Source organism: Coloeus monedula (genome assembly GCF_965178545.1).
Source record: "Coloeus monedula genome assembly, chromosome: 18".
NCBI classification, from domain to species: domain Eukaryota; kingdom Metazoa; phylum Chordata; class Aves; order Passeriformes; family Corvidae; genus Coloeus; species Coloeus monedula.
The window spans coordinates 12,362,991-12,389,908 of NC_138798.1; the positions used below are offsets into that span (position 1 = coordinate 12,362,991).

General features: G+C 54.4%; 2 protein-coding genes across 2 annotated transcripts; both read right to left on the reverse strand.

The window, feature by feature from the left end:
• Window positions 1-10,061: 10,061 nt before the first annotated feature.
• SLC7A4 (solute carrier family 7 member 4) lies at window positions 10,062-16,434 on the reverse strand (the record flags this gene model as incomplete). The annotated part of the gene is made up of 5 exons (XM_082293790.1): window positions 16,366-16,434; window positions 12,434-13,483; window positions 11,639-12,315; window positions 10,746-10,854; window positions 10,062-10,255 (listed from the first exon to the last, which is right to left on the reverse strand). Exons 1-5 carry the CDS (start codon window positions 16,388-16,390, stop codon window positions 10,062-10,064), a joined length of 2,055 nt encoding a protein of 684 aa, XP_082149916.1. The 5' UTR covers window positions 16,391-16,434.
• A 1,572-nt stretch (window positions 16,435-18,006) lies between these two features.
• Window positions 18,007-26,129, reverse strand: LOC309580007 (protein DGCR6-like). The gene is made up of 5 exons (XM_082293671.1): window positions 25,946-26,129; window positions 25,717-25,877; window positions 24,963-25,063; window positions 20,752-20,892; window positions 18,007-18,730 (listed from the first exon to the last, which is right to left on the reverse strand). Exons 1-5 carry the CDS (start codon window positions 26,092-26,094, stop codon window positions 18,647-18,649), a joined length of 636 nt encoding a protein of 211 aa, XP_082149797.1. The 5' UTR covers window positions 26,095-26,129; the 3' UTR covers window positions 18,007-18,646.
• Between the last annotated feature and the right edge of the window lie 789 nt (window positions 26,130-26,918).

The following is a 26,918-nucleotide window of genomic DNA, read 5'->3' on the forward strand; positions in this document are numbered from 1 at the left end:
CCTCGCGCGCCCGCCCGCCCCTCGCGCGCCCGCCCGCCCCTCGCGCGCCCGCCCGCCCCTCGCGCGCCCGCCCGCCCCTCGCGCGCCCGCCCGCCCCTCGCGCGCCCGCCCGCCCCTCGCGCGCCCGCCCGCCCCTCGCGCGCCCGCCCGCCCCTCGCGCGCCCGCCCGCCCCTCGCGCGCCCGCCCGCCCCGTTGCCATGGCGGCGGCCGCGGCCCTGGGCGGGCTGCGGGCAGGGGGAGCCTCGGGCCGGGCCGGGGCCGCAGCCTCGACACTGCGGCGGGTGCGGGTCACGGCGGGTGCGGGGTCTTTCAGACAGCCCGGTGAGCCTCTGCCGCCCCGAGCCGCGGGCCCTCCCCACAACGAGAATCACAGAATGGTTTGGGTTAGAAGGGACCTTAAAGCCCATCCAGTGCCACCCCTGCCATGGGCAGGGACGCCTTCCACTGTCCTAGGCTGCTCCAAGCCCCAATGTCCAGCCTGGCCTTGGACACTGCCAGGGATCCAGGGGCAGCCACAGCTGCTCTGGGCACCCTGTGCCAGGGCCTGCCCACCCTCCCAGGGAACAATTCCTTCCCAAGATCCCATCCAGCCCTGTCCTCTGGCACTGGGAAGCCATTCCCTGTGTCCTGTCCCTCCATGCTTTGTCCCCAGTCCCTCTCCAGCTCTCCTGGAGTCCCTTTAGGCACTGTAAGGAGCTCTGAGGTCTCCCTGGAGCCTTCTCCAGGTGAACACCCCCAGCCTGTGCTAAACCAGCACAGACCCCCTGACCAAGGGGTAGGAAATTTGTCTTTCCCACTAATGAAAATGATGTCACTCCTCTGGGTGTTGGAGCAGCCCAAGTTTTACATCAAGGATACATCAAGGGCCCTTTCCAGCCTGCCTTGTTGGAGGTTTGAGGACCAACCACAGCCCAGGGTTCACCACATTGATGTGATGTGATGTGATGTGATGTGATGTGATGTGATGTGATGTGATGTGATGTGATGTTGGCCAGCAGTGGGGATTTGCCAGCAGACTGCTTTGAAGTGCTCAGGAATCGGAATAATCTCCTTCCCTGGATGCAGGTGAGAGGATGGGATGTGTAAATGGGTCAGTACACCTCTTGCCCCTTTGGTTGAGAATTTTTCCTTTGTGTCATCTCCCCTGAAGTACTCCACATTTTTACATTAATATTTTTAGGAAGAAATTATAAACCTTCTGTATATTCATGTCAGATAGTCCCACCTGAAGCTGCTTTCAGCAGGCACAGCATCCTAGAAATGTGTAGTTTGGAACATAAAAGAGTACAGTCTTTCCTACTCATTTTTGATGATAAACCTTTTTGTTTTGTGAAGTTTATTTTGTCTGGAATAGTTCTCTGAGCTCCCTTCCAGTTAATTTTCCTGTCTCTGATATCCATGGATGGAGTGAATAATTTGATTTTGTAGTATCTGTTGTATAATCACAAGGTCAGGGCCATGCTTCTGTTTAACTGTAAATATTTTTGAAACTAGAATTGCCTCTGACAGAGAGGAGAATACTTGGGGCAATGCAGGCTTAAACGTTGAATTCAGGATTCAGAGCACCTGTGAGTAAACTAAAGGGGCACTCACTCCAGGTGTAGTCACAGGCTGCAGGCAGAAGTGGTGCCCAGGGAGGTACATTGTCAGGCACTGTGGGCCACAGTGTTTTACTCTACATCGTGAATAGTGACAGCAGAAGTATTTTTCATCATTTTAATGGAAAGATAAATTAATCCTTTAAAAGCATAATGAATTATGTTCAACTGTATCCAGTGTTTGCTTTCCTGGCAAAGCTAGAAATGATTTTTGAAGGGGAATCTTGTACTTATGTACACCCATGTCAGCCTGTGTTTGGGGACTCCCTTTGCTGGTCTTGTTGGTGTCAGCCTTTTTACTGCTCTTTTCTTTTGGCTCCTGACTTTGAGCACCTGTTATTTAATTGCACATCCGTGCATTCACAGCACTCCTGTGATGCCACCCAGTTACTGTTCCCTGGGCCTTCATCTGCACTGGTATCACCAGGCTCACTTGTGCTGGGCTCAAGCCCTCCATCCTTTCCTCTGGACTCTCCACTTGTGCACAACATTTCTTCTGACATCAACACTCATTTCTAACCTTCCAACCTTTAGGTTCCTTTTTGCATGTTCCTGGCACAGGCTTCACCTTCTCCATCTACAGCTGTCCTTGAGCATCCCCAGCCGTCTGTATCTCCAGGATGAATATTCACAGATCTCCCTACTCCTGGTCTCACCCTGCAGCTGTACTCCAAATCCCTCTGCTTCCAGCACTGCTTTGATGGGTACACACTCAGAAAGGCAGATACTGAATTTTTTCTCTGCCATGCCACATCCCATGCTGTGTACCAGATCCATGTTCTCCCTGGGTGGTGTCTTTCATGCAAAATTCAACATCCACTCCATCCACTGCTTTACCACCCTCAATCTTCACACATCTCACCTGCTATAGCCTCCTCCTTGAACATCCTTCATGTCTTCAGTGGGCTTCTCTGGCTCACAGGAGAGAAAATAACCTTAATCCTCACCATTTCTGGCCACCAGGGACACCACAGCTATCCACCTGGCTCCTTCCCAGTTCCGTGCTGCTTCTTTTCCTTGTGTTTACCTTTGAAGGCTGCAGTGGCTGCTTGTCACCAGCCCTGTCCTCCTCACCTCCTGTTCCTTTTACAGTCCAACAGTTCTCAGCTGTCTGGTCTTCAGACCTGGGCACGGTTTCCTTTTCGTTTGCGCTGGTTGACACCCTCATTTTTTTCCTGCCCCATTGGAAACTCACAGAACACTTGCTGACCAAACCTATTCTGATTTCCAGAATCAGAGGGGAGGGGTTCCAGGCCCGGGAGGCTGTGGGAGCTCCCTGGGTGCTTGGTCTCGGCTTTCAGGCTCCACCAGCTGGAGAACGCTCGGGGCAGTAACAGCTGCACTGTGAGCACCAGCCCCTGGCTTTGTCATGGTGATTGGATTTTCAGTCCCTCTCTGCTGTCTTGGCACCCTGAGGTCAAAGAACACAGATGCTTCACTGTCTGACAGCTTCTGCTTTGGGCTTGTGGTAAATTAGGTAGAAAAAGAAATTATATGCTGTAGTTTTAATTACCTAGAGGTAATACAGACAGTTGCAGAGAAGTACATGAACTAACCCAAGCTTCCTTTTAACTCTTAAACTGCTTGGTTTCATGTATTTTTTCTTAGGGGAGATTTTTGGAATGGCTATAGCAGAAAACATTGGATTAAACTTAGAACCAGCTGAAACCATTTCCATAGCCAAGGGCAGCTGCCTTGGCCAAAGGCTTGGAGCTTGAATTGTTTTCACTCCTGTTCTTAAACTGTGAGAGCTCACATGAAGCTGATATGCTGTTGGCCTTGTGCCTGTCCAAGAGTCATCTATGACCCAGGGTCACACAGACCTTGGAACTAAGAGAGAAAAATCATCCAGTATCTATGCACATATCACATATGTTTTCATTTCTCTGTTTCTGGTTTTTCCCTTTTTAGAGTCAAAATTACTATAATTAATGTCTTGAATGGTTTAATTTCTGATTGATAAATCAATACAAATATTTGTTTTGTAGTCTGTATATTGTTTTTATTCTACTAAAATTTTACTCATCAAAATAAAAAACAGTTCTTCCAGCCTCTGAGGCTGAAAGGGACCACATGTAGGTGGTCAGTGCTGAGTTGGCAGTGCTGGGTTAATGGTCTTAGATGTCTTTTCCAACCTGAATGATTCTGTGATTCTATAAAGTTTATCTTCTTTATTTGAAAGTAGTTCTATGATTTACCTAGTGGGGTCTGTCCTATAAATGTGCAAATAATTTTACAGTTACATCTCTAATAAATCAAGCCTGTGCTTTGGTCTCAGGACTGTCTGTCCAAACTATTTGCATGTGGTAAATATGGGCTGCAGTCTTTAAATCTGGGCTATCTCTAAAAACATCAGAACCATCCTGACACCCCCTCAATCTCCAGATGAAAACTTTGTGTATTGAACACAGAAGCTTTATGGGGCTTGATTTAAATCAGTGTAAATACTTATATTTTAAAATATATTTCACCATTTATTGCTTCTGTTGTGTCCTTTGCCCCTAGTCCTTCCTGTGCTCTCCAAAGAAGAGATGCAAATTAAAGTCCTATGAAACAATACACCCCTGGCACAGGCTTCACCTTCTCCATCATATATCTGTCCTTATTCACCATCTGGAGAAGATCCACTTGCCCATGTTTTGACACACATAGATTTGTTTGTCACTGGAGTCAGAGCTGGGTGGTTTTAGGCTCAATAAACCTATCAACAAACCATTTGGGAACCTAAACACACCAGGTGAGCCAGCAGTGTTATACCAGGCAATGTCACTGGGATAGGGACCTTGAGCATCCCGTTGTCCTGTGGGTTTGATGAGGTGGCTGAGGGACATGGAGCAAAAGCCTGCCCTGTGCCCAGGTGGGATCTGCCTTCCTGGAGGGCTGCTGGGAGAAGCGGGAGCAGGCAGCCAGACCTGGCCTTGAGGTTTGTGTGGGAAGTTGGAGGGATTTGCTGTGTTTCGGCAGCTGCTGCCAAAGGTTGTGAGGAATTAACATGTAGGGAGTTACTCTAAGAACTGTAGTTCTGTTATACTGAAATACCAGTTATTCCTGGTTTACCTGCTGACTTCCCCAGCTGGAATCACTGTTGCTCTTTCCTCAAACTCAGTTGTGTTCTCTCTCTGTTGGGAACCAATCTTGGAATAACTCAGCAGAAGACTTGTTGAACCCCTGTTCACAAGGGATTCAATGGTTCTAGTACTGAGGCTTTTTTTGTGTGTCCAGTGCCAGTTCCATATTGTTCCTTTTTGTTGTCTTTGCAAAAGTGCCAGATAGCAGTTGGATGCATCATGAAGGTGTTACAGCACACCAGCACTGCTGCCTCTTTCCAGGTCCTGTCCCCGTCAGAGCACAGAGGTTACACAAATCCACATTGATTATCAATAATAGTATTTTCCCACAGTTCTTGAGTGGCCTTTGCTCAGTGGCCTTTTGAAGCCTTGACTGTCCTTGTCCCCCATCACCTTTCAGAAGGATCTGCCAGCTTGTTTTGCTGCAGCGCTCTGGGACTGCTCCAGCTGCCTGTTTCTAGAAAATCAGCACTATTACTCCAGGGAAGCTCACTGCCTGATTCCATGTGGAACTTCTCTGGTGTAAGCTACACAGGTGATCCCAAAGTTCTAGCTGTAGCAGCTACTAACTTTGGAGGCAGGGCTGGGCAGTGGAGCTTCTAGCGTGGCTCCAGCTGCTCCCCACACACAGTTTTGGTTTTTTTTTCGTTTCCCAAGTATTTTTCTTCAGCATTTTTATCTCCTTTAGGATATCAAGCATGCTGCCATGCCCAGAGGTGCGTTGGCTCTTACCCAGCAAGTATTGGAGCCCCCAGTGCTGCCCTAGAATGCTTCCAGCCTAGCAAGAGAAGTGTGGGATCATGAGAACTCAGCCATCCTGGCTGCAGAGGAGCCACTTGCTGCAGCTCCTTCCTGCCAGCATCTGACAGACATTTCACAACCTCAGGCCAAGCTGTCACTGCCTCAGGAAGCATTTCTGGTCTGCCTAAATCTCCCTCATGGCAGTTTCAGTCCACTGCTTCACTCCATGTCTCCTGTGCATGTGGGCAAGATTTATTCTCCTTTTATGGAATCTGTAAGGTAGGAAAAAACCTCTAAGATCATTGAGGCTGGTAGCCGCAGTTTTGTGTCTGTGTGGTGTGTTACACGTGGGGCAATGGGCGTTTCCTCCCTTGCCCCCAAAGCAGATGCAGCGGATGCATCTGATGTTGGAATGAAGCCTCTGCCACAGGGACGGGGCCGCGCTGTTTGTGCCCTTGCTTGCATAGCCCCTTAGAAAGTGCTGAGACAGGGAAGAGCTGTGGCTGCAGGGACTGCTGAGACACAACACAAACATTCCTGGAATGACCTGGGGATCTGTGTGCCTGACCGCCAGCACATCGTGCAGGGATGAGAGGACAACAAGACCACCTTGCTCTGTGCCATCTTCTAATGCCCTGCTATTCCCCGGCCGGTGGTAGGAGCAGGTACACCACTGCTGGCATCCTGGAATGCTGCGTGATGCTTACCTCATCCTCGGGCTGTGTCTGCAGGAGGAGGAGGGGAGCATGGCAGGATAATGAGAGGATTACTTACAGCCAGCCCCACCACCCCCCGAGCCCTGCAGCTCATCTGTGCTGCTCTCAGAGCCATGCGGGGGCGGGGAGTGAGGAGGGATAATTTAGGAACATGAGGTTGGGAAGTGATTTAATTAGGACATGGAGCTGCTCTCTCCGGGGTGCAGCCCACCACCCTCTTCCAAGGCTTGGGGCCCCCCTTTTCGTCTCTCCAGCATGGGCTCAGCTATGCAAGCAGCTGCTTATTCCAGTTATTAAACTGTGCACCTGTGACTCCTGCTCCCCTGTGCTTCCCCAAGCAGGAGCTCAGCAATCCCTGTGGGTTCCACAGCCCAGTGATCCCTGTAAGAGCTCCCCCAGCCCAGAGATCTCTGCAGTTCTCACAGCTCCCATCCCTGGGGCTGCATGGGCAGCAGCAGTAATCCTGTGCCCTGAAGCCTCCAAAATCATCACTGGCTCAGTCCTTGTGTCCATCCCTGAGCTGCACCTGGGGCTAAGGTCCACAGGCTCAGTTACTCACTGCCATTTAAACGGGGTGGGTGGCAGCCCCAGCACTGATTTTCTCTCTAGTACAAATCCCATGTTATTCCTCTCTGGATTTGCATTTCTCCTTGTCCTGCTGCACCTGCCTTATGGGAACTGTCACAACAAACCAGCACTGCCCTGCCAGCTACTCTCCCAGTCCTCCCAGTCCAGCAGCATCACTGGAGAGGCTCAGCCAGCCCTTCCTGCTGCCTGCCCACTCCCACACTGTCTGTGGGGATTATTACCCAGGACTCACGTTAACCCTCTTAGCCCAGTCCGGACAGAGCACGTGTACCAGAGCTGCTCCTGCCCCATGGCCCGTAAAGCCCTTCCCAGTTCCTGGAGCCCCAGCACTTACCACTGCAGCACTGACCCACATACCTCCCTGCAGCTCTGGAAATAGATTGATTTCCTGCAGCCTGATTACACCATTGCTATGGCTCCCAGAAAACAGAGGACTTTATTTATATTTTTAAGCTAATTTGGAGAAGAATACTACTCTGGAAAACAGGCATATGATCAGCCACATGAAAGCAGCAAGCAGCTGCTCCTGGAGCTCCATGAAACAGGGTTCTGGGAGCTGCACATGGGAATGGTTTCGTTTTACATCTCTTTCAAAGCGGGGGTATGGATGAGGCAGCCAGTGTTTTCTCTTACAATTACAGGCTGCCATCTTAAAGCCCTGCTGATGCTGTTTAGTTTGGATTTTTTTTTTCTCTGCTGATACAGTTTTCAAAAACAAATTCCTGTAGAAGGGCAGTCTGGGTGCCAGTGGCTGCTGCCACCCCCCCTTTTTTTTCTGTGTGCATTAATGAGTAGTCAATTAAAAATCAATTAATACATGTTCTGTGCAGAGCATGTTACTGCTGTAGGATGGTGTATGACACATGAACAGATGAATTTTGTAATCCTATTTAAAAAAAAACCCCACAAGTGTGCTCGAGAGGCCCCACTGGCCTCCCAGGCGCCCAGGAATTACATTTCAATCCTTTAATACCCTGCTGGCTGCATCCCTGGCACCCCCTGCTCTGCTGGGGAGGATCCTGTGCTTTGTGTGCCACAGCCTAACAGAGATTCTGTGCATTTTTAGAAATGAATGTTTTAAAATAGATTAAATATCAATGATTGTGAGGCTCATTCAATAACTCTTTGGTCTTTTGCAGCTTAAAAGGCTGATTGAGACCCCTGCTAGTAGAGCTGAGAGATGTGACTGCCATCAACTTTCCTCCACAGGGGAACATAAATGTCACCCTCAGCCCACCCCTCTCTGATGGAAAGGCAGGAAAGTGAGGACTTTCCTGCCCTTCCTCAGCCCTGTGTTGGGCTCCCTTCTCTTCCTGTGTCCCTGTGGATCTTTTTACTTACCTTTGTCCTGCTGACAATGGATTTATTACCGAGATTAAAGCTGAGTCGCTAAGGAGGATTCAGCCTCTGCCTCCCCAGGTGCCTGTTGAACACTTGCTTTTTAATGAAGAAGGACTCTTATCTCAGGAAGGACATTTCTCTGGAAAACAGCACTATGGGGATGGGGGTATCCGTGGGTTATCCTTTAGTTCCCATTAATTGCACAAGTTCTCCCACCCTTTGGCTCATAACCTTGGGCAGCTTTAGTGACCTTGCCCTGGTGCTGCTCAGCACCATCCTCACTGCTCACAGGGGGGTTCAGTCCCATCTGGGTCAATATTGGGGTATTTATGTACTGTAAGGCTCAAGTCCTAGCCTACCCCAGGCCCTGTGGGGTCCTGGTTTCTGTGGATCTGGCTGGAGCTTGTCCTTGTGACTGGAACCCCGGTAGCAGCAGGGTGGCAGTGAGCAGCACGACCCTCCCTTTCCCCACTTTCTGGGGGTGCTTTCATGAGCATCGACTGGGGAGCAACTTCCCACCTTGAGTCTTGGGGACACAGAGATCACAACGAGCCAGAGCCATTGCAGAAACAGTGTTTATGAGGATGACCAAATCAGCCTGTTGCTCACAAGCCACGACAGAGGTGCCAAGCGGGGCCACAGCTCCGGTGGCAGCAGTGCTGGGACGAGGCAGGACACGGAGCAGTGCTGGCAGACAGAGGGGTTCACCGGAGCCAGCGTATCCTACTGGGGGTCCCAACAGCCTCCCCAGGGCCCCCCAGGGACTGGCCAGCGAGAAGTAATGGAACAGCTTGCCCATAGTCCCCAGCTCCTTGCAGCATGCAAAGGATGAGATGGAGCAGGGTGTCCATGCTGCAAGGCCTGTCAGGTTGGCAACCTCACGCTTGACTGACTTCCAAAACATGCTGAAAACCTCTTCCATTCCACTTTAGGCTGCCTATGGGCAAAATATCCAGGGGTGGCTGCAGCAGTGCTGCTGGGGAGCCCCCCATGACACCCCTGCAGCTGGGGTGACCCCAGAGCATGGGGATGATTGCTGGGGAGGGGGCAATACTGAAAAGCACCTGCTGAGCCTGTCCCAAGCCCCAGACAGCCTGGAAGGGGCATCATGCAGGGCTGAGCTCCCCATGGTGGGGCAGGTGGTGCTGCTGAGGTGCAGGAGAAGTGGAGAGCTGGCTCCAGGCAGACCAGCCCAGGGATGCCACTGGGGACCTCCAGGGACAAGGCAGCATACCTGGGGTCCTGAGCACCCATACCCCACTCAGGGCTGGGGCAGGAGCCTGGCCACAGAATTATCTTCCGGTAGGCATGGCCCCCAGCCCACCCTCAGACAGCCAATTCCAGCAGCTGGGAAGATGCAGCTGGGCTGCTGCCGTGCCAGCCTCCACTGGCTTTCTTGGGGTACCTGCCCAGCCACCCACTCTGGCCATATTCCTTCTCCATGTCACGTGTCCAGCTGCCCCTCAGCCCCCTCAGCCCCAGCCTTTGAGGAGAGCAGCCCTGGGGATAGGGATGGCAGGGGTGCCTGTGGGGATGCATGATTGGCCCCTGCCTCCTTCCGAAGGGGACGCTGCAGGAGGCAGGGGGGCTGCAGTCGGGATGAGTCAGGATGCACAGCATTGGGCTGCCTGTCCCAGTCCCTGGGGAACCTCTGCATCCCCGGCTGCACGGATGTGCTGGCAGACAAGAGATGTGCTGGACAGTGCCAGGGTGTGCTCTGGGAGAGGTGACGAGGACATGGCTCCTCATGAGCAGGGCAGGCACTGGGCTGAGACCCAGCTCCCGAGTGCAGGGGATGGGGAGGGAGGCAGCCAGCCCCTCCACATTCTGTCAGAAGCGCGTGGGGAAGGGTGAGCATCCTCATCCTCTCCAGATGGAGCCCTGCACCCAGGGCAGCCCCAGTGGCTCTGCTGTCAGAGGGACCAGGAGGAGGGGGGTGGGTCTCTGGCCTCACTGCGGAAGGGGATTCCGATGCTCCCATCTCCAGGTGCCCCCGTTTCCAGAGGTGTCATCTCTTGCAGTCATCGATGTCGGTGTCTGGCAGCCCAGTGGCAGGCTGGGAGCTGGGCTGCACTGTCTGCACCCTCTCCTCCAGGCTGCTGCCCGGGAACACCACATAGCGGGTGCTGACACGCTGGGGCCGCAGCTCCCGCAGGTTCTCCTTGCTGTGCCAGATGCCGTAGCCGAAGTAGACGATCAGGCCTGCAGTGGGGACAGGGACAGAAGAGGCTCCAGCACAGCCTGGCTGCTGGCACCACCATGGCTGGCATCACAGCGGAATGTGGCACAGATGTGGCTGGCAAGTTGGCGGAGCAACAAGCCAGAGCACCATGGGGGCTTAACTGAGCTGCTTGCAGGAGGAAAAGGCTCCTGCAGCATGTTAAGAGCAAGGGGAGCACCCTCAGTCCCTGGGAAAGGGAAGGACTTCCTGAGGAGAAGGGGGTGATTCTGGCCCAGGGCTTGAAGGAGGATCTGAACTTCAACAGGGACAAGCTGAAACACTCCGGGACACAGAGAGGCTCAGGAGATGCTGGGAGACCTTGGCTTGCATCTCCCAAGGGGAACTGGAGGCAGAAAGGGGCAGGATACACCTTATAGACCCGTAAGTGGAGAAGAGGAGCTGCCAAAGCAGCTGGAGGGTGCCAAGACAAGCCCTGTTCCCCCTCCACGGAGCAGCCATGGGAGCACTCACCTAAGAGGAGCCAGATGGCGAAGCGGAGCCACGTCATGTAACTGAGCTTCAGCATCAGGTAGATGTTGAGGATGATGCTCAGCGCTGGGGATAGGGGTACCAGGGGGATCTGCAGGAGAAAAGGAGCTCGCGGGGGTGAGACCTGCAGGACCACATTCCCCATCTTTAAAATCATAAGGACAAAAGGCAGCACTGGCAAATGTGTGGGACAAAGGGACTGTCACCTTGAGATTTCTAAAAATGGCACTTTTTTTTAAAGAAAAGGAACAATGGAGTCAGTAGCTGGGAGCCAGGCTGGCGGGGTGGGCACAGGCATCACCATGAGGACCAAACAAGCTCCTGGCGGGATCCTGAGCCAACGTGGTCCTTGCTGGAGGAGCCAGGGCAGGGGCATGGCAGGGAAGTGGTGTCACCACTGGTGTTATGAAGCTGCACTGACCACACCAGGGCTCAGGTGGGCTGAAAACAGGAGAGGGGGAGCACAGGAGGCATGGAAGTGGTTTGGAGGCTGAAAATGAGCTCCATCACATAGCTGAAGGGCAGCCAAAGTAAGGAACTGGGGCAGGAGAGGAGCAGAGGAGTTGTGGGGATGCAGAGAAGGGAGCCCAAGGTGGACAGGAGCCATCTCCCCTATCCCATGGGATGGACACAGAACTGCTGGGGATGTCCCCTGCTGGGGACCAGTGGCCACACAGAGTAACAGGCAGAGGCACCAACATTCCCCACACCCAGTGTCCCCAAACACCCTCTACCTCCTTTCCTCCCTCCTCCTCTTTCAGCAGTTGTGGTGCTTTCAATGAAGTGCTGTGCCTGGGAGCCCTGGGGGTCCATCAGAGCTGCTCCCACCTCCCCTCACCCCTGCAGTGGATTCCCTGCCTGGGCCTTGGGCATACCTGGAAGGTCTGGGTGCTGTGCTGTTGCTCGTGGGCCCAGATGAGGAGGAGGCTGAGCAGGAAGCCCAGACTGAAGAGGACCAGTAGCAGGGAGTAGCTCCAGGTGGGCAGGTGGAGGTGGGTGTTGCCAAACACCAAGATGGAGCAGAGGCAGATGGCAGACACCATCAGGGTCACCACAGCCACCGTGACCACCTCACCCGGGTAAAAGTCGCTGAGGAACTCCAAGTAGGGCTCAAATGCTGCCTTCAGCTGCCCTGGCTCCCGCTGCTCTTTGCTCTTGTCCCTGTCCACCAGCTGCAGCTTGTCAGAGAAGGACTCGTACTCCTTCAGCTCGCTGCAGGACGGGCCCTCATGGGGCTCGGGGTTGGGCCGGCCGCCGGCCACCGGCATGGCGACATCCCCCTTCTGCTGCTGGAAGCGCAGGACGATGATGCTCGCAGCCACGAAGGTGTAGGCCAGCAGTGTGCCAATGGACAGGAACTGCACCAGGGCCTCAAGGTCAAAGACGAGGGCCAGCAGGGCCATGAGCAGCCCGAAGACCACGATGCCGATGACGGGCACCTGCGTGCGGGGGTGCACTCGGGAGAAGACCTGAAAGAAGAGACCATCCTCGGCCATGGCGTAGACGATGCGTGGCAGGGAGAAGAGGTTGCTCAACAGAACTGTGTTCATTGCTGAGGGATGGGCAGAAGAAGGGAGACCCCATCAGACCCAAACCCAAACTGGCGGCTGTTCCCAGCCCCCAAGGCAGGGGGGGGCAGGCAGCTCCCTCCCACTGCTGCCTGTACTCACCACAAATGGAGCCAGCAGCCACCAGAAACCCTGCCCAGGCGTAGCCCCTCCTGTAGAACGCATCAGCCAGGGCAGAGTCAGGGTCCAGTGTGTGCCAGGGCACCATCAGTGTCAGCACAACTGACACCAGGATGTAGGCGCCGGTGGCCAGCCCCAAGGAGAAAGCAATGGCCCTGGGGACAGCCCTCTGTGGGTTCCTGGCCTCCTCACTGGAGGCTGCAATGACATCAAAGCCCACAAAGGCATAGAAACAGGTGGCTGTGCCAGCCATGATGCCCGACAGCCCATATGGGGCAAAGCCACCCTCCTGGGTGCTCCAGTTCTTGGGCTGTGCGAGGACAAAGCCCATAATGAGGATGAAGAGGATAACACCCATGCTGATGGCCGAGAAGACGTGGTTGAGCCAGGAGGACACTTTGGCCCCAAAGGAGATGAAGGCGGTGGCTACCAGCAGGATGGCGGCCGCCAGGAAGTCTGGATAGCGGGCCAGGAACGGCACCTGCCAGGCACCCACATGGGTCTCGGTGAAGTTCTTGATCTTGTGGTTAAAGATGGAGTCCAGATAGCCACTCCAGGCCCTGGCCACTGCGGCCCCCCCAATCATGTACTCCAGCAGCACGTTCCAGCCAATGAGGAAAGCCCAGATTTCACCCACGGACACGTAGGTGAACATGTAGGCAGAGCCTGTCTTGGGCACGCGGGCTCCAAACTCAGCGTAGCAGAGAGCAGCCAGGAGAGAGGCAAAGCCGGCGATAATGAAGGAAACGATGACGGCAGGGCCAGCGATCTCCTTGGCCACAGTACCTGTGAGGACGTACAGCCCAGAGCCCACCATGCCCCCAATGCCCAGCAGCGTCAAGTCAATGGTGGAAAGGCATCTGTTGAAGGATGTCTCCATCATGTCATCCTCCAGGGTCTTCACCCGGTTGAGTTTCTGGCAGAAGCGGGTCAGGTCGGTGGAGCGGGGCAGCCATTTTGCCATCCTGGAGGCAGTGGGCCCTGCCCTCAGCAGAGTGAAGGGTCCTCGGCAGCAAGACCCTGCCTGGAGACCTGGTAGAGGGGCAGGAAGGGGTGAGCATTCCCTTTGCAGTGAGGTATCAGGTGCTGGCAACAGGGTGGAAAAACCACCAGGACACATTCCAGGTGTCCTTGGCTCCTCAGCCAGCATGGAGCTCAGCACAGAGAGTGTCCTCCTCCAGGGGTGGCACAGGACAGGGACATGTGCCTGTGTGCCAGGTAAACCACAGCGCTCCCAGGGCAGCATCTCCCTGTTAAAGCCCAAACTAATCTGCTCTGGCCCTGATGAACGTTTCTTTGCTGCTTCCTCTCCACCTTATCCAACATCTACCTGAACTTCACCCTGCTGTGCTGGGACTCCACCACGGGGGCATGCAGCATCTCCCTGCTCCCAGGATCCTGCTGCTTCCCCAGGGAAAGCTCAGGCATGATGCAGAGGCTGCAGCAGAAGCAGCTCCTGCGAGGACACGGGAGTCCCCAGCCAGACCAAGAAACAGCCAATGCCAGGGACGAGCCACGGTGGCAGCTGCCACCGTGACAGTGGGAGGACACAGCGCTGGGGACCTTCAGGTGCCACTTCCCAGCTGCTCCATGGGGTGATTGGTGAATTTGGGGACACTCTCCCCTCGCAGCTGCCCTCTTTCCTGTGCCAGAAACCCCACACCTACATAAACAACGTGTCCTGCTTGGAGGGCTGGTGCAGCCCCGCTCCAGGGTCCACCTCTCAGAGGCCAAAAGGTCCTGGAAAGGCCACTGGGAGATGATGGAATGACAGGGCCAATGATGGCCCATGACGACAAGGGGCACAATCCGTGTTGGCTGAGAGCCCCATCCCAGCACACCCGGGTCCCCGCGACTGGAGGCGTTGGCAGTACTGGGGTCCCCAATCCTAACACACGCAACAGGCACAGCTGGGAGGATGCGGAGCTCGGTGCCCACTGGACACGGAGCATCCCCGGAGTTCGGGGGGTGGCCGAGGGTGGGGACCTCCGGACCGAGGAGGGTGTGTGGGGATTTCGCATTCATCCTGGGCGGGGAGAGGCGATAGTTTCGCTCCTGCTCGGCCCCGCCACGATGCCGGTTCCGGGCGGCGCCGAGCCCCGGCCCCGATCCCGGCCGCGCTCCCCCGGGACGCTCCCCACAGTGCCGGTCTCAGCCCGGCTCCCGGTCCCAGGGGTTGTCGCTCACCTGCGAGGGTGGCCGAGGGCCCCGCACCGACCCGGACCTCACCTGCTCCGCTCCGCTCTGCTCTGCGCCGCCGCCGCCCGGCTCCGCCTCCTCGGGCTCGGCGGAAGGGCGGGGGCCGGGCGGGGGCCGGGCCCCATCCCCAGGGGTGTCTACCCGGGACAGGGAGCAGAGGTTGGGGGGTATTCGGGCTGCACCCCTAGCCCCAGGGAGGAGCAGACACGTGGGGGATACCCACGGCCCCAGAGTGGGCATCCCCCCGGGAGTGTGTGCGCAGCTGGAGCCGCACGGAAACGAAATACAGGGTGGTCATGGAGACGTTCCAAAGGCTGGAGCCCTGGGCTGCCCTAGAGCCAGCCTGGGAGAGCTGGGGGTGTTCACCTGGAGAGGAGAAGGCTCCAGGGAGACCTCAGAGCCCCTTCCCATGCCTAAAGGGGTTCCAAGAGAAGGGAGAGGGACTTGGGACAAGGGCTGGAGGGACAGGACACAGGGAATGGCTTCCCAGTGCCAGAGGGCAGGGCTGGATGGGATATTGGGCAGGAATTGTTCCCTGGGAGGGTGGGCAGGCCCTGGCACAGGGTGCCCAGAGCAGTTGTGGCTGTCCCTGGATCCCTGGCAGTGCCCAAGGCCAGGCTGGACATTGGGGTTTGGAGCAACCTGGGACAGTGGAAGGTGTTCCTGCTCATGAGCTTCTAATCCAAGGCCCTTCTAACCCAAACTACTCTGTGATTCTATGAAGGAAGAGTTATCCCAAATCTCATCCACTGGATGCAGTTCTGGATGGAGCAAAGGGCTGAGACCCTGCTCCTCTGCTTCTACTCACTCTGCTCTGGAGCTGCTGCCTGAAGGACAGGCATCTCTGTGCTCAGGTGTTGTCATGGAGAAACTGAGGTGTGGGGAAAGCTGCTGGAAGGGGAGCTCCTAAACAGGCCCCTCCAGCTCACAGTCCTCCTGCCTGGCCAGGGCCTGGGCAAGAGCACAAAACCTGAGTAAAAACCTATGGTGCTTCCACCTGGCTCTGCAGGGCAGTGAAGCAGATGGACCTCTGTCCATCCCTAAGTCAAAAGGTCTTTCTTTTCCAGAAGTGCTTCACCTCCTCTTGAACCAACACAAACCTTCTGCCTCTCCTGCCCCCTGGGGCAGGAGTTTCCCAAGCAGTCACCTGTCCCACCCAAACCTGCCTGTTACAGGTGCCCTGCAATGCTCCTGCTCCTGTGAGAGTGGAGTCTCCCTCCATGCCACTCATAGTTTTATCTCCACCCTGCCCCCTGTTGTGCCCTTTGTCAAAGATAAAGGAGTTCAGCTCAGCTGGAAGATGTTCCAGATCCCTGGTGTCCCTGGGGCCTTTGCAGAGCTTGTTCCATCCCTACCGTGCCTTTGTCAGGGTGAAGGGATTTGCATTTATATGCTTCATGGCAGCAACATGTTTTTCATTTTCTTCTCTGATCCCCTTCTCATGATTCATCTAATTTTCTGATGGCATCGAGCACTTAAGCTGACATTTTCATGGACCCACCAGTCATTACCCCAAATGTCACCCTCAAGTTGCACCCACAACTCAGAGCCCACTGTGCAACACTTGAGGACTCCCACCTGAACACATTCACCTTTATCCACACTGAATCGACCTCCTTATGTGGAGGGGACCTCGCTCTCCTCCTCAACAGCCCAAAATATAGGAAAAGGAAGGAGAAAACAGGACTTGTCCCTTCCTGCCACCCATCACTCACCTTTCACCAGCTCCTGGGTGAACATGGGGCTGGCATGGAGCCACAGCTCTCACGTCAGTCACCTTGCACCTGAACAGGGAACTTGATCCTTGGGTTGCATCCCCTCTCCATGTCACTTCTGGCACATATGGAGCTCTGGGCAGTCCAGCTCTTTTCAGTCCAGCTCTGTGGATGGCTGAAGCCAAACACATGTTCATGAGACACTGGTTCAGAGTTTGGGGGCTGCACAGGTCACTGAACCAATGAGCTGAGACAGCCAAAGCCCAGCAGAATTTCTAGCCCCTTTGGGTCACTCTCACCAGGTCTGCCCTGTGTTACCACCAGTACCACAGCTGCAGTGGTGGGGGCAACGCTGTGGGATGGTGTCACCCTCTGGTGACACAATGACACTTGCTTGGAAAAAATAAAAGTATCCTCCACGTTGTACTGTCCAGTTTCAGGGGGCTGAGCAAGCGTTCCTCTGGTGAAATCCTGCTGACCTGATCACAAGCCATCCCAGGGGCTTTGCTCCCTTAGGGTAACCTTTCCCACCAGCTATCCACATCTGACCCCCTGCAGCTCTCCACCTTGGCCTTTCTGAAACCCAAAAAAAGACAACAGGCATGGAAAACTTCAGCTTGGATCTGATCAGCTGCCTGGCAGAGCCAACTACAAACAGATGGTGGAAGCAGGAAGCCCAAGAGCTGCTGTTGTCATGGCAGTGCCAGAACAGCTCCCATGATTCCTGGCACCAGCTCTCCTTGGAGACACAGCAGCAATTCTGGATCACGCAGGGCTCTGGACCAAGGTGGGCTCCATTCCTCGCCCCACAGGGCAGCGCAGTGAGGCTGAACCCACCAGCAGTAACCTCAATCCCAGTTCCTCCAGCCACACCCTCACTCTGCTGCTGCTCCAGCCATTCCAGAGCTCTTGTGCAGAGGAAAGGGGAGCTTCTAGGAGGCAGTGTGGCCCCCAGCATCTGAGCATCCTTTCCTGCCACAGAACCCATTGTTCACCCCTGCCTTCCTCATCCTCACCTCAGGAAGCAATTTCCTTGCCAATAGCTCTGGTCACAAACCCGAACACAGATGCTGACTTCACCCGGTCTGCACCAGTGACTACCCTGTGTCCTCCCAGGAGAATGAAGGTGTCTCCAGAGGGGAATGTTGCCCACCTTGCCCATCACCATTTCTCAGCAGTGTAGCACAGACCTCCCACGTGAGGGTCCAGGGGCAACACAGTTCCAGGAGGTCTGTGGGGACGCTGCAGTGGTGCAGGTCCCACACCAGCCTGCCTTCCAGACAGGGATTTTCATCCAGGAGGTGAAGACCCCACACAAGCAGTAGGTCTTGTCTCCAGCTGCTGAACCTCAACAGCATCACCCTCATGGGGAGGGAACACCCACACATGATGGAAATGGGAGGAGGCCTCAGCCCTGAATTTCCAAAAACCTCATTGGTCCTTGTAGCTCTGATCTTGTCTCCTCCAGGACCAGCTCTCTGCACCATAAGGCCACCCACAAGTTCTTTCAACACCCTGAAAGGTCTCAGAAACACTCCAGGTTCTTCCCCAGCTTCCATCTAATGCACCGTAAGCCCCACACTCAGCAATTGAGGACAGGACAAACACAACCACTAGCATTCAGAAAGCTGCAGCCTCAGAAAGGAGAGCAGAGTGTTTTATTTCTCTTAATTTGGAAACCGGTTTAAAAGAACAAAACAAAAGCTCTGCTTTCTGAGTCAGTGGGAACACTGAAAACACCAGTCCAGTAACGCTGGGCTGAGCTCTGAAATCCTCCTTTAATACAGACAATGCTGGCCAGCATACAGATAAACTAATATAGCTACTGCTGGTACCAGCCTGGAGGAGACTCTGGGAAGGGTCTGCCTAAGAGGTTGTTTCTGCCTCAACAACACACAGAAATATCCTTGGAATTTCTGCCCCCCCCCCAGTTATGTAATCTAAACATAAGGTCACCTTCACACAGCAGAGCTCAGTGTGCTGCCTCAGTGCTCAGCCCAGCCTTGGCTCAGTGATGGCTTCAGCACAGCTGCAGGACATTCCTGGCAGGTGACCGTGCTCCATCAGCTCCCAGCTGAGCCAGAGAGCCATCCCCAGGCTCCCAAGCACCCCCTGGCTGCACCGAGCTCTGTCTGCCCCAGCTCTAATCTAAGTGCCTCAGCAATTTCTTCTACTCCTGTAGCTTCTTCCTGACACAATAAAAAGCAAATGCATGGACAGTCTGTTGTTTAGAGGAAAGTCTGAGGAAAAACTCTGGGAAATGAACAGCAGATTTGCTCTTTCAGGAAGAAGTCTTCTCAGCCTCAGCTTCCTTCTGCTGCAGCTTCCGAATCAGCTCCAGCAAATTCATCTGTAGAGTCAGCTCCTGTAAAGGGAGAGAGACGTTTGTGCAAGGAGATGATCCCATTCCCTGCTGCAGGAACGACTGGCCTGTACCACCTCCTCAAGAGCTACTTGCTCTTAGGGAATTAAAAAAAAAACAACCAGGCAACTAAAAACCAAAGGCTTCATTGTGTTTAAGTGTTTCTCTAAAACACAGAGCAGTAGTATCTTAGCAGACCTGCTGCAAACTGTGGCTGTCTTAGGAATTCCAGTGCTTGAGGATTCCTTAAGGATCCAGAGATGCTCTTTCTTGACCATGATAAACGTGGTAGGGGCTATGAGGGCTGGCCAGTTCTGCAGGCTGAGGAGGGGCAGCAGCCCCAGAGGAGGTTCTCCAGGCCTCTCCCCATATCCTCCACAGCATCTCCAACTCCCCGACTCCTTCCCAGCACAGAAGGGCCAGAAGAGGAGGGATTGCTTTGGGAACCCTCTAAGTGCAACACATGACTGTGCTGGTGCATCAAATTCCCTGCAGGCATTTCATTCCTCATTCCTGGAAAACTCCCTTTTCCAGGACCACAACCAAGTGGAGACACCAACATCAGCTCATGGTTCCTTTGCCATCTGCTCGTTCTTTAGTTATGTTTAGCTCAGAGACAACACGGTGGAGCCACTAATTCGCAAGTGTAGGTCTGTGACTCAGCCCTGCAGACACGGAGCTATGGAAATAAAAATTTGTTTCTGTAAAAATATATCCCCTGCACAATGAAGCATTTCATACAGACTGGGGGGAAACACATCAGCTGATAGGAACTGCATGAACAGATTCCAGCAGGGATTTCTTGGTGGCACTCACAGGCACAAGCCAAGATCTGGGTCAGGCTTGGCACCTGTCCTGAAGGCAAACATACACAAACCCAGCAAACAGGAACCCCGGTAAGGGTTATTACTTACAAAAACAACATAAAGGGCAGGGCAGGAGGGAGAGAAGGGGCTCCCCGCATTATACAGCCGGAATAACAGCACTGAAAAAATGAGAGGCTTGTTCGAGGCTCCACAACTGGGAGTCGTGTGGGTGGGTGTCAGAAAATGCCTGTTAAGCTTCATTTAAGCCGCCTTTTCTCAGCAGTAGGTCTTTATCAAAGTGACATTTAATCAGCTGAAAAAACAGAGTTAAGAACAGCCTGTCTCTGTGTTCCCTGCAAACTTGTATGGCTTTAGAACAGGACTTGGGAATTTTCAGTTTTTTCGTTCCTGCGGTGGCATAAGGACAACGTGGACAAACCCAGGTGACTCCTCAGATGTTTTGAGAGCAAATGCACTGGGGAAACTAGGAACAATTCTTTAATCACAACCTGAGATCATCAGCTCCAGCAAGTTGCATGCAAGAATGAACAAGGTGCCTAATAAACAGTCTTGAAGGCAGTTTTTACAGCTAAGCTGAATACAAAAGCAATAAATTAATTATCTTAGTGCTTTTCAGATCCATTTGAGAGTCACAAGACTGCAGGCTCTTGGCACAGTGTTTCTTCCCTCCACAATGGAAAATAATACTGCAGGAAGTTGGGAATGCTGCCAAGTGGTACCAGGGTTATGAACTGAGTACAAGGTCTGTCCAGTGGACGCCACCCACCAGCTGGGAGGCAAAGGACGGATTGTTCTGTCTGACACAGCCATCCCCAATTTATCTACAGTGATATTTTTTAAAAAATTAAAGATACTAACCCAAGAGTACTGTCAAACAATCATGGAATGGTTTGGGTTGGAAGGGATTTTTAAAGGTCATCCATTCCCACCCCTGCCATGGGCAGGGACACCTTCCACCATCCCAAGCTGCTCCAAGCCCACTCCAGCCTGGCCTTGGACACTGCCAGGGATCCAGGGGCAGCCACAGCTGCTCTGGGCACCCTGTGCCAGGGCCTCAGCACCCTCCCAGGGAACAATTCCCTCCCAATATCCCGGTATCCCATCTATCCCTGCCCTTTGGCAGTGGGAAGCCATTCCCTTGTCCTGTCACTCCAAGCTCTTCTCAAAACACCTCGCCTGCTGTGCCCGAACACCAACCTGAGGGTTGGTGGTGATGTAGAAGCCAGACACCCCAGCCTTCTCCAGGGTGCTCTGCTGGTCGATTACTTTTTGGTCCAATTCCAAGACTATCTTCTCATCCATCATTCGCTGTTCCTCTCGGATCTGTTGCTCCATGGCCTGGAAAACAGAACAGCCAATGTGAAAGTGAAATATCTGCCTTCTTCCTGGCTTTTTCTTATCTCTACAACTTTTACTGGAACCCAGGAGCAACCAGGCTCTGAATCTCTCCTGATGAGTCCAAGGATAGCAGTGGGCAACCAGCACAGCCCCAGGTCTTAACACCTCCACCTGCAAAGCTATCACTCAAGAAAATGCAGGGAAGTCATGGGAACAGCCTGCTCTCCAAGTGTTTGGAGGCCAGAAAAGACCATGAAGAACTGATCAGTGTCTGAATCACTTTCTCTGATGAGTTACCACCTGAGCTATGGCTGTGCTTGGCCCAAGAACTACATGCCCCTCTCAGGTGAGGCTGAAGGAAGCCTTGGAGGAATAACACAGGCCACTGAAGCTCATCAAGATGCCTCCCTGGACACTAATATGGAACTGCAGCTGTAAACCCCACACAGATCCTATTTATTTGTGAAAAGATCTGAACGCTGGGGCTCTATTTTTGACAGACTGAGAACATTATGAAAGAAGGACCTTGCCAGAATAGCCTTAACCAGGAGGACATGGCCACTCCTGCCTCACCTGCATCTGCCCAACCTTCAGCAGATAGCCTCTGTGCTGCCTCCAGAGAAGAAATGGAGCCCAGCAAAATTATGGGTGCCAAAGGCACGCTGGAAATCAAGAGTGGGAGCAGAGAGCAGGATTGCAGCGCACAAACAGAGTACAGCTGAAGTAAAGAGCTCCATGTGTGCAGAGGTGATACACCCCCACCAGGCTGCACTGAGCAGCAGACTTACTCTGCAAGCCACAGGGACCAGGAATCATCAAATCTCATCAAAACACAATGACAGCCTCATTTTCCTAGAGTGGGCAGCAGAGTGAGGGGGTGGATTCTGCCCCTCTGCTCAGGTGCAACCCCACCTGCAGAGCTGGCTCCAGCTCTGGCAGCCCAGCACGGGAAGGACGTGGAGCTGCTGGAGCCAGTCCAGAGGAGGCCACAGAGATGCTCCAAGGGCTGAAGCCCCTGTGCGACCTTAGAGCCCCTTCCAGTGCCTAAAGGGGCTCCAAGAGAGCAAGAAAGGGACTTGGGACGAGGGACAGAGTGACAGGACAAGCAGGAATGCCTTCAAATGGAGAGGGCAGGATTAGATTAGATGTTAACAGGGAATTCTTCCCTGTGAGGATGGTGACACACTGACAAAGATTGTCCAGAGAAGCTGAGGCTGTCCCATCCCTGGAAGTGTCCAAGGCCAGGCTGGATGGGGCTTGGAGCAACCTGGGATAGTGGCAGGTGTCCCCACCTATGGCAGGGTGTGGGACTGGATGAATTTTAAGGTCCCTTCCAACCCAAACCATTCCATGATTCTGTGCTTCTCCTGCAAGAAATAAGAAACAAATAAGCCATTAGAGAGCACCCAAAGGAGGGCAATGAACATGGTGAAGGGCTTTGAGGGGAAGCCATATGAGGAACAGCTGAGGACACCTGGTCTGTTCAGCTGGAGAAAATGAGACTGAGGGGAGACTTACTGAAATTACAACTTCCTTGGAAGGGGAAGAGGAAAGGCAGACATTGATCTGTTCTCTGTGGTGACCAGTGATAGGACCCGTGGGAATGGCTCCAAGTTGTGTCAGGGAAGGTTAGGCTGGAGATCAGGGAAAAGGTCCTTTCCCCACAGGGTGCTGGGCACTGCCCAGGCTCCCCAGGGAATGGGCACGGCCCCGAGGCTGCCAGAGCTCCAGGAGCGTTTGGGCAGTGCTGCCAGGGATGCCCAGGCTGGGGTTGATTGTTGGGGTGTCTGGGCAGGGCCGGGAGTTGGACTGGATGATGCTTGTAGGTTTCTTCCAACTCAGCTTATTCTGTGATTCTTTGGAAAGCCACAAGTTTGAATGTTTCATTCGTGCAACGCAGTCCCTTTGTAACAGAGAACACAGGCACATGTTCAGCTGGAAACATCCACGTGGTTAAACTATCCCCACTGCACAGAAAGGCAGAAGTCACAAACCCCAGGATTCCCTACAGCAGTGGCTGGTGGTTAAAAAGCCCTTAGGGGGAGATGAAAGCCTCCACCCTGCCACAATTCCTGGTGAAAATTCAGAATTTGTGTGACAGATCTCTTGGCCATGAACAGTCTGGGCACAGGCTGAGGTCTGTCTGCAGCAAGGGTATCCATGGCTCTCTGCAAAATGTGTGACCTAACAAAGAGCAGTTATCACTCACATGGGGCAGGAGCTACCTCTTGGAACCTCTCCTGGATGTAGAGCCCACAATTAGCATGTCACAGTGAGAAACCTTCACAGAACCATCTGCAATTAAGGAGGATGCAGAACTTGGATCCACTAGAAGGTGACCATACAAAAGCTGCTTCAGAGAAAACATTCAGAGCAGGATCTCATGGCAATAAATGGGAAGAAACTCAACTCCAGCCCCAAGAGAAGGCAAGGCAGAGGGATGACTGCTCCTTCACCATAGGATGCTGAGGAATGAACCTATGCAAGCTCTGTCCTCACACATTCTTCAGTCCAGGGGTTCATGCTCTTTGTGGGAGATACAACAGATTGAAATCCCCATTCCGCAGATTTTCCTTCCTCCCACCCACCTCAGTGTGCCATTGTCTCCTTCACTTACTGTGTTGGAGGACTGACTTTCTTTGGGCTTGAAAAAACCCCCCAAATTTAAGTGCCTCACATTGTTTAGTGTCGGCATCTAACTCCAGGTTAGAGAAAAGTGCCGTATCTTGGACAGATCTGAGGCTTAAACACAGGTTTTGCTTCAGCCCTGGTGGCCACGGACCCTGTATGATGGGCTCAGCTTTTCTAAATGCCATGGGTTCCACAGAGAAGCCAAACATCCAAAACCTACACCTTGTATTACCTGTCCTGGGAGCCCAATCCCAAGCTGTCTCGAGGGAGGTGGTCATGGAAACCTTTAACCACAGAGCACAGCTCCAATTGGACGCATATCAGATACAACTGAGATGATCAATCTGTTCCCAAAGTGCTCTATGGCAGAATTGTCAGAGGATAAAGAAGGGGAAAAGTGACTCTATTAACACCTGGGAGAGGAAAACAGAAGAAAGGCAGAGGGCAGGTAGGAGGAAGTGGGCGGAAGTTGCACAGCATATAAGACAAAGAGAAGTGAGACATATTTGAGCAATTTAATGAAATACTGGAAGCATTTAAGAGAGGCAGTAGATATTACTGCTGCAAGTCTAAATTACTCAGAGACAAAAGTAACAGGGACAGGTACCAGAGGTCCAGCCTGGCTTTAGTCACCTTGACGGACATGAGGAACATGGAAACACCAAAGGATCCAACAGTGAGCTTGCACTCACATGCTGCTTGTCATGGGCCAAGGCAGAAAACAGTTCTCGTTCACCTAATGTGGACCAAAGTAACTTCCCCCCACATTTCAACTCCACTGATTATATTAATCTGCTACTTGCCATTTTCTTACATTACAAAACTGCCTCTATCTATCACCAACAGGTGACAGAAAAGTCCTTTGGGACTGAATCTTCTCGAAATGCCTTGGGATGCTCTCAGAAACTATTACTATAATTATGAAACTCGAGGTGTTTCCTCCTTATCAGTGCTACTCAGTAAAATGTGATTCTTTTGAGTATTTTCTGCTTTTGACTTGTTACAATATTATGGCAGATCTCAGGTGCCTTCTGCACGTTTTCTATCACTTGCTTCCTATCCTATAGAGGCTTCAGCCCACCATAATGATGGATCATTAAAGTACTGTGGACAGCATTGCCTTTGGAGAAGGCTCCTGAGCTTCCAAAATTCACAGATCACACCTGGGGTGGCAAGAGCCTGGCCCCCTACCTTGGGGAGACAAAAAGTAAAGCAGGAGGAGAAGGCCTCTAGACTGGGGTAGGGAACCTAGGTCTGTGCTAGCAAGGCCAGCCAGGACAGCTGGTGTCTCCCGAGGCTGCAGGGCAGGAATAGCCAAACCCTTTGGAGATGCTGCAATGCTCCTGCAGCAATGGGGCTGTGAGAGCCCTGGGAAGAGACACAGCTCTGCACCTGATCCCCCCCCCCCCCACCTCCATCTCCAGCCCAGCCCCCCTCACCTCCATCTCACGCTGCTGGGCTGCACGGAGCAGTGGGAGGTTGTGGGGCCTGCAGCACTGCTGGGCCTCCTTGTGCCGGTGGAACAGCTCCTGCTTCAGCCCTGCCATGGGCACGGGGGGCACTCAGGAGGGCACACTACTGCCAGGTGCTCCCAGTGCCATCAGTTCCACCCCTCCCTCCCCCGAGTGCCCTTCCCACAGCTCCCTGGTGCCCTCACAACCCACCCCCAGGGCCCCCCAAAGCTGCCTTTCCAGTGCCACCCCCAAAGCCCCCCCAACCTGCCCCTCTCAGCGTCATCCCCAGCCCCCCAGTGTCCCCACCGCAGACCCCTAGTGCCCCCTAGTGTCACCCCCAGTGTCCTCCACTGTCTCACAATCTGCCCCCTCAATGTCACCTCCCACACCCTCACTGTCCCCCCCAGTCCCCACACAACTCACCCCCTCGTTCCCCAGTGCCACCCCCAAGCCCCCACTGCCCCCCCAATCTGTCTCCCTGGTGCCCCCCCACCGCCCCCACAACGTCCCACCCTCAGTACCCCCCGAATCTCCTCCCCACCACAGAGATACCCCAGGCCCATCTCCCCCCGCAGCGTCCCCATCACTTCCCTGCAGTACTACCCCCATTTCTCCTGAGCTGTCCACTCCCTGTGTCCCCCCAGTGCTCCAGAACGGCCACCCTTGTGCCCCTCGTCCCAGTGCTCCCCTCTCCGGTCCCCCCACTGGCCTGGGACTACCCCCCCGGTGCCTCCGGTACCGCGGTGCTCGCTGTGCAGCTGCCGCCGCTGGCTGTACAGGTTCTTCTCGGTGAGGTGCTGGATCTCCAGCAGCCCCTGCACGATCTCGAAGACGGTCCCGTCCAGCAGCGCCAGTGCCAGCTCGGACAACGTCGTGTACGAGAGGCGCTGTTGGCAGGCGCTGCGGGCACACACCGGGTCAGCGCCGGCATCGGCAGCGGCCTGTGGCCCCCCTCGGGCTCCACTCACCTGGGCAGCGCCTTGACAAGCGCCTGGAGCTCGGCCAGCAGCCGGTAATGCCGCTCCTGCTGCCGGGACAGCACCACCTGCTGCTGCTGCTGCTGCTGCTGCTGCTGCTGCTGCTGCTCGGCCACCTCGAACCCTCCAGACCGCGCCATTACCCCCGCGCCGCTCCCTCACCGTCCTCCTCCGATCTGCGCCTGCGCAGGGCCGCGGGCGGCCTCACCCTCCTGCCGAAACTTGCGCATGCGCGGGCCCGCCCCACGCCCCTGAGCACCTTCATCGCCCCGCCCCGCCCCGCCCCCGAACCGCGCGGGCCTCGCCCCTCCAGCCTTCACAACCGCGCCCCCAGGAGCTGCCAATCCCGGCCCAGACCCCTCCCCGTGGCCCAGCCCATTTGCCGCCCCGCTGCCACGCCCCCTCGCTGACCCCGCCCCTTTCCCCGCCGCGTCCCGGCGCTCCCGCTCGCCGTTCCCGCACATCCCCGGTCCCTGCCGCTCCCGGTAGCGCGGCAGCAGCACCGGCCACCGCCCCCGCCTGCCCCGGGACCCCTACGCCCGGCCCCCCGAGCCCCGGCCGGAGATTTCCAGGCGGTTCCACTCCAGCCCATCCCATGGGATGCACGGGCAGGAATCTCGGAGTGTCCCCCTGCTCCGGCTTGGAAGCAGCTACAGATGTTTTAAATTACTTTATCAGAAGCATTTCAGACGTAATTTGTCCTCTTTGGAGTGGATGAGTCAAAAGTGGGTGACAGGATAACTTCAACCACGGCCAAAAATGTGGTGCGTCACCGACACTGGTGGGATTGCACTGTCTGAAGTAATTCCAGCCTGTGAAGTGGGGAACATTGTCTATGAAGACTGCGCCAGAGTCATGCTGGGCAATGTTTGTGGGTGCCCTAGGAAGGACGAGGCCGCACGGCTGCCCAGATCCCTTCCAACCCCTGAATACACATTGTTATGTGCTGAGATGGTCATGGGTG